Below are 6,769 nucleotides of genomic sequence, written 5' to 3'. Positions count from 1 at the left end.
GTCACGAGACTCTCTATACCGCGCATGCGCGGGGGTCCGGTCGGCTGATTTCCCCTTAGCTGTCGTCCTGAAGGTTGTGCGCATGCGCGGCCAACGCCCGGTATTGTCTTCAGCTTGTGGCGCAGTTTTTATTCCGCTCCGAGGTGTGCGCAGGTGCGCCAACATAGTGGGTCAGCGCATGCGCAGTGATCATCCCGCCCTTTTCAAACGAAAACTGTTAATCCTTACAACATTTCTTTCGAACCGACGAGCCCACGCGGTAGCGAGTTATCGAGTCAGGTGTGGCGTTAAAAAAAATAAACTAACAAGTAAAGGCGTGACCGCACCAACGCGGTGGTCACGTGGAAGAAGATGGCTGCTGCCAAGGCAGCTTTGATTTGTTAATCACCACGCATGCGCACAGATCACCGTACCGCAAGATGGCGGCTTCCAGGGGCACCATGTTACTGCGAAGGGCCGCGGGCAGCCTGCCTGGGCTGGCTCTGCTCCCGAGGCTCTTCTGGGCCCAGGTGAGGAGCGGGGCTAAGGGGGCTGGCCGGGGCCATGGGCTGTGATGTCATTGCATGTATCACTTTGTGGGGGTGACGTCATTATGCTGTACCGGAAATGTCCACTGTGATATCATTGTGCCAGGGTGGGTGGAGTGTGATGTCAGAGCTGCCCTGCACCAAAATCACTAGCTATGATGTCATCATGCCATGAGAGGGCAGCGTGGTATCATGATTACAGTGCTATGAGGTCATCACCCCCTGGGGGTGGGGGCAGTGTGACATCATGGTTGCTGTGCTATGAGGTCATCATGCCAGGAGCAAGGCGGTGTGACATCATGGCTGCTGTGCTGTAAGATTATCATGCTAATGGGTGGCAGTGTGACACTGTGGGTATCGTGCTGACTTGGAGCTGTGTGGCTTTGGACAACATGATGTGATGTGGCGTTGTCCTGCTGTGACTCCACAAGGGTGGGTCAGGGAGAGACGTGACATTATTGGTCTTCCCAGAGTTCCCCTGCCATGACATCGCCCTGGAGTGCTGTGGTCATGCACGTCAACATAACACAACACGGTTATCCGGGGCTGAGACAGCCTGCCAACTTGATTGCTGGTCCTCACCAGATCGGGATTGCAGCGGGATATGAGGTTCCCCTGGCGTGGTGTTACTCCATTGCGCGGCATCGCTGTGTCACGTGGGATCTCAGCGCCCTGTCATTGTGGGAGCCTGCAGGTTATTTTGGCTTTGAGGCACGAGCCCACGGGGCCACCCACCTTAGACACAGTTTCCTGCTGCTGTTTCCATGCAGTGTCCAGCATTTGGGACAGGGCAGCTGCAGACAGCAAATCCATTTGTCCTTACTCTGTGATTGTTTGCTTTTTCCTTAAAAGTAGTCGGGAAATTAAATGCAAAAAATATCGTTAAAGTTGCTTGCTATAAAGATCATGCTAGCATCTTCCAACCCCAAGGATAAACTCTTTCAAATGCACTAGCCCTGCTGTTTCATCACAGAGTGGCATTGGGCTCCGCTGAAATGCAGCCTTCTCTGGGTGAAGCACAATAATGAACCTCTGCAGAGTGGAGGGAAGAATTCAGGCAAGAGCACTGGGGCAAACCATTGTGCCCGCAAAGCCCAATCGGTGCTGTTTTCAGTGATGGGTGAGTGATTCTCCCCTCCCCTATGCGGTGTTGCTGTGTGGCTATTCCCCAGCCACCTCACCCCAGAGGTGGCTGCATTTCTGTGATGGGTGAGTTAACCCCCTCTCCCCCCGTGCCATGTTGCTGTGCTGCTGCTGTTCCCTAGCTGCCCCACCCCAGAGGTGGCTGCATTTCATTGATCCTTATCTAATATCCTAGACGCGGTAGAGACAGCCACTCATTGGGGTGGTCTGATCCTTTCTCTCCTTTCCTGACTTGGCCTTTCTTAGGCTGCTCCTGCTGCCTCGCTCCTGCGGCTCCAGCGCCCGCTGCTCCGGGTGTTCAGCACAGAGACGGACCCAGTCGCCTTTGACACCGAATCGCGCTTTAAGGAGAAACCCTGGGAGTATCTAGAGACGGAAGGTATCTGGACAGGAGCTGCAAAGGGGTTGGTGCTAGGCCTTGGACCTGCTGCTTCACAGGCTGGCAGCACCAAGGGCGACCTTGTGAGGGGCTCAGGATTCCTGGAAGTGGTCTAGGGGTTAGAGTGAGGTGGGAAGCGGACCTGGGATCCAGGATTCTTGGGTTCTATCCCCTGCCCTGGGAGGGAAGGAGAGTCCAGTGGATTAGAGCGGGGCGGGCTGGGAGTCAGGACACCTGGGATTCCATCTCTGGACCAGACTCTCAGTATGAACATTGGCCATCCTCCTCCCACTGTGACTCAGTTTCCCCATCCGTACGGGGGGTCTGATGCAACAGAGGCTGCACTCACTCATGTTCTCTAGGATCCTCGGCGTGAACCCCACTTGGGAATGGCTAACTCTCCCCTCCCCCCTTGCAGAGTACATCGAGAGATACGGCGACAAGCCCGTCTGGTTCGGCTATCGACGTAACCACAAGGGATCCATCCCCCCTCAGAAGACCCGCAAGACCTGCATAGTGAGTACAGCCCCACACCTTGCCCTGCCCCTCAGCATGGGCAGGGTTTGGGGCCAATGACTGGCACACCTGTCAGCTGTCCAGACTCCAGGAGACACATGGGGGAGCCAGTGGACACCCAGACCCCACTGTATGGCATGAGCTGTCTTCAGCAAGGCGGGTCGGAGAGATGCCAGCAAAGAAAGAGTTCCTTAGTCTGGTGGTTAGAGCAGGGGCCTTGGGAGCCAGGACTCCTGAGTTCTATCCCTTGCTCTGGGAGGAGAGTGGGGTCTAATGATTAGAGCAAGGGGGCTGGGAGTCGACTCCTGGATTTTGTCTGCGATCCAGGAAGAAAGTGTGGATCTAGTGCAGTGATCCTGAAACTGTGGGGTGCACCCCCCTGGGGGGCACGGAGAAACCTTCGGGGGGAGGGGGAAGCAGCAAGGTCATCCCCCACAGTGGGGGGAAGGGTGAAGAGAAAGCGCCATCCAGCTCTGCTCCAGCCCTGCCCCTAGCTGCAGCTTGGGCTTCACTCTTAGCCACAGCCCCACAATTCCCTTGTGGACAGGTGGCTGACAGGTTCCATTACAGGTAAGGCGGGGGCGACAGAAAAAGTTTGGGGACCACTGATCTAGTGGTTAGAGCAGAGGGCCTGGGAGCAGGACTCCTTGGTTCTGGACGGGGAGTAGGGTCTCTAATGGTTAGAGCAGAGGGTGGGGGGTATAAAAGTGGGAGGAGAGTGAAAAGACCAATGGTCTTGCTAGCCTTGGTGAGATCCATAGCAGATCAGAAAGGGGTGGTTTGATGAGAGGCATGGGAAGGTAAATGGCAGGTGACATCAAACAAAGGAGGAGTTTGAAGGTCAGCAGGACCCAGAGAACTTAGATCCGTTAGCAGCTGGTCTACAGGGGTCGGAATCATCCCCAGCGAGTGTCGAAAAGGGACCAGGACAGGGGGGGCTGGAGAAGAGTCTAGTGGAATTTGAGAGCACAGCTGGTGAGGATACCCAGCCCCTGGAGAGGGGCTGCTGTGCCTGCCTCTGCTGGGTGACCATGGACAAGTCGCTGCTCTTTTCTGCCTCAGTTTCCTCATGTATAAAATGGGGCTAAAGACAGCAAAGCGCTTCGCGATCTCCAGATGTAAAGCCCTCGGGAAGAGCTTGGGATAATTATAATAGCAAGGGACAGATGCTTCGGGCATGAGGAAGGTCAGGAAGGCCATTCTATGGAGACAGGCTATTCCATATCTGACCTCTAGGGGTTGTTTGCACCTTCACCTGGTGCTAACGGCTGTCAGAGACAGGATACCGGGCTAGATGGGCCCATGGGTCTGGCTCACCGTGGGCCCTGCTTTGTGGTACATGGGGACCACTACTGGCTGGGGTGTGAGTAGGGTGGAGAGGCGGCTCAGCTCTGACAGTCTTGTTTGGTTCCCCAGAGAGGAAAGACGACTGTGGGGAACCCCTGCCCCATCTGCCGAGACCAGAAACTCCATGTGGACTACAGGGTAAGGGGCTGAGCCCAACTCAGGCCCTTCTGGCCACTCGCGACCCCCCGGCCGGGCCTGTGNACCCCTTTCCCACCTGTCCCTGCTCCTGCTGCTCACGGCTCCATCTCTGCCTCTCTCCCCCCACAGAACGTGAAGCTCCTGGAGCAGTTTGTCTGCTCCCACACGGGTGTCACCTTCCATCCCACCCGCACAGGTACATTGCCCCCCGGCCCAGGGGGGCTTGGAGTCTGCCACAGGGAACCACTTTCCCAGTTAGACCAAAGGGGTGGGCGGGGAGCCATCTGCCTGGTTCTGGGGGGGACCCCAAGGGAGAGGAAGCAGAGGCAGTGAGAAGGCTGGGGTAGTGCAGAGGTGAGGGAGAATAGCCCAAGAGGCCAGGGGATAGTCTTTGTGTGGGGGGTGCCAGGAGGTGGGTGGGAGGGGGATTGTTGGGGGCAGGGGGAGAGAAGGATGAAACTGACCAAGGAGATGACATTTCCCATCTGGTCCCATCGCCCCATGGGGCAGCATCGTCCCGTGCAGCCTGTTTCCCAGGGAGATGGAGATGCCCCATCCTGGGAAACCCTCTTTGTCCCCTGGGGCCCTGCCTGTCCCTTTTAGAAACAGAAAAGGAGCCTCAGGATCAATCTGCCCCAGAATCAGCTCCCCAAACCCCACAGTTTCTTCATCCTCTGAGACACGCTCCCCTCTCCTTCCGCTGCAGGCGTCTGCATGAAGCAGCATAAACGCTTGACCCAGGCGATTGACCAAGCTCGTGACCATGGTGAGTAGGGAGCTGGATATGACCAAGTGGGAATAGCAGGGAGCTGCGGGTTGGGATTGAGGGGCACCGGCAGAGCTGGGCGGTGGGGAGTGGGGCTGTGGATGGGGATTGACCCCTGTCTTGCTCACCAGCTGCCTTTCCTCGCTCCCCCGCAGGGCTCTTGAGCTTCCGCATCCCCTTGGTGACGCTGCAGGGAGAGGACTACAGCAACCAGCACCAGGCTGTGACCAAGACGCCCCCCGCCCCCTCCCTGCAGAGCCAGGCACCTTGGTACCCCTGGTACGAGTGGCAGCAGCCGCCCGAAAAGGACATTGCCAGGATCCGCAGGATATACAAGAACTATCTGAAGGAGGAGACTGGCCCGGCATGAGGGCCCAGGGCAGGACTGGATGGAGTGTCCTGGGGCATGGGGGATGGGCCACTCCTGGGGGAGCTTGGGCCTTTGGCCTCACCTGACAAGCCAGCCCTAGTCCCCACCCCTGCAGGGATAGCGCTGGAGCTGCCCAGCTCCCGGCCATGACTTGTCCAAGCCTTCAGTGGGGAATAAACTGGAAGCTGCCAGCAGTGACTCCCTGTGGTTATTCACCCTGTGCTGGGAATGCTGAGCTGGATTGGGAATGGGACATGGGGCCTTTTCCCCTTTAGTGGGCACAAGCTCCCATCCAGAGGAACTGGCTGGCTATGGGGGTGGGGAATGGGACACGGGGCCTTTCACCTCTAGGGGGTGCCAGCTCCAATCTGGCCCCAGCTTAAACCTATTTTCACACATCTCTGGGATGTATGGTCAGGCTCTTCCAGGAGAGCCAGCTGGGGCCCGTGCTGGCTGGGGACACTCTGATCCTGTGCTCTCACCCTCTCTTCCCCAGATGCCCCATGGTAGCAGCCGGAAGCTGGAACAGGTCTGGCAGATGAAGGCCTGTGGGGGGAAGGGGAGCAGAGCAGTGACAGGCCATAGCGGAAACTTCAGCCCAGCTGGTGACATAGCAGATAGCATGTCTACTCCCTGACCAACCTACAGTGCAGCCCACCCAGTCCCAGGAACACACCAGAACAGCCACACTTGGACAATTGCAGACATGCAATGTGCTCACAATGGACCCACTTGATCAGACGCACAAAGCACCCACCTGCCTGTGAGCCTGCCTACAGGGCACCTATCCCCAACTGAGATCAGGGGCCCATTGGGCTGGGTGCTGCACAGACACACAGCGAGAGACAGTCCCTGCCTGAAAGCTCTTGCAAGCTGAACAGAAGAGGTAGAGGAAGGCTCACCCCCATTTTACAGTTAGGGAACCTGAGGCTTATAGAGGTACAAGGCTGATACAGACTCCCTTGCCCAGGGAGTCTGTATCAGAGTTGGGAATTGAACCCCAATATCAATTCCCCAGCCTGCAGACCCCCTCAGTGGGCTAGGGAACCCCTTTTCTCAGGGTTCCCCCTTACCATGCCAGATGCCCAGTAAACCCCAGGCAGCTGGGCTCCCAGATACTACAGTGATGGCGGGAATATAAAATGGGAGTGGGTCAGACAAGCCTTTTTTGGTGGTGGTGATGGGGGGGAGGGGTTATAGAGGTTTCCATTCTGTGGTACTGAGCTCCCTTTTGCAGCCTGATATGAGGGTATGCTCTCTTTAAGGATGGGGGCTATGGTGTTGCCATGATACTCCCCATGCCCTGGCCACTGCAGCCTAGTGTGAAGTGGGGGAATCCATCTGTGGGAGGGAGGGGAGGTCCCCACAGTTGCCTCTTCCCCTTCCCCACTCACCCTGGTTGACAGGAGGTGTCCCCCTCTTTAATTGTGGGGGGTGGAATATTCCTCCCTCATCCTGGTGACTGGGGACAAGCCCAGAGGTGGAGGTGTCCCCCAATATTGGATGGGTCACCTCTATACTACACCTTTGGATGAAACAGACCAGGGTGTGAGAGTGTGGGGTCTGTTACTGAGGGACCAGTC

General features: G+C 57.1%; 1 protein-coding gene across 2 annotated transcripts; it reads left to right on the top strand.

Annotated features, from left to right (window-relative positions):
* The first annotated feature begins 206 nt into the window (after positions 1-206).
* On the top strand, positions 207-5,377 carry MRPS18B (mitochondrial ribosomal protein S18B). 2 transcript variants are annotated; one of them, XM_034757537.1, is made up of 8 exons: positions 207-509; positions 999-1,136; positions 1,917-2,049; positions 2,468-2,565; positions 3,982-4,050; positions 4,180-4,246; positions 4,757-4,816; positions 4,972-5,377. In XM_034757537.1, exons 1-8 carry the CDS (start codon positions 420-422, stop codon positions 5,184-5,186), a joined length of 870 nt encoding a protein of 289 aa, XP_034613428.1. In that variant the 5' UTR covers positions 207-419; the 3' UTR covers positions 5,187-5,377. The 2 variants fall into 2 exon arrangements, with proteins under 2 accessions (XP_034613428.1, XP_034613429.1); XM_034757538.1 differs by lacking the exon at positions 999-1,136 and having other exon boundaries at positions 237-509.
* The last annotated feature ends 1,392 nt before the right edge of the window (positions 5,378-6,769 follow it).

Source organism: Trachemys scripta, unplaced genomic scaffold, assembly GCF_013100865.1.
Source record: "Trachemys scripta elegans isolate TJP31775 unplaced genomic scaffold, CAS_Tse_1.0 scaffold_28, whole genome shotgun sequence".
NCBI lineage: Eukaryota > Metazoa > Chordata > Testudines > Emydidae > Trachemys > Trachemys scripta.
Note: the sequence above shows the minus strand (reverse complement) of the source record. Positions and strands in the feature narration are given on the sequence as shown.

Bases quoted from the DNA above. Each gene is read 5' to 3' on its own strand.
- MRPS18B (XM_034757537.1), top strand. From the start codon at position 420: ATGGCGGCTTCCAGGGGCACCATGTTACTGCGAAGGGCCGCGGGCAGC. The intron at 2,050-2,467 runs GTATCTGGACAG...CCCCCCTTGCAG, and splicing joins GGAGTATCTAGAGACGGAAG to AGTACATCGAGAGATACGGC. The intron at 2,566-3,981 runs GTGAGTACAGCC...TTGGTTCCCCAG, and splicing joins AGACCCGCAAGACCTGCATA to AGAGGAAAGACGACTGTGGG.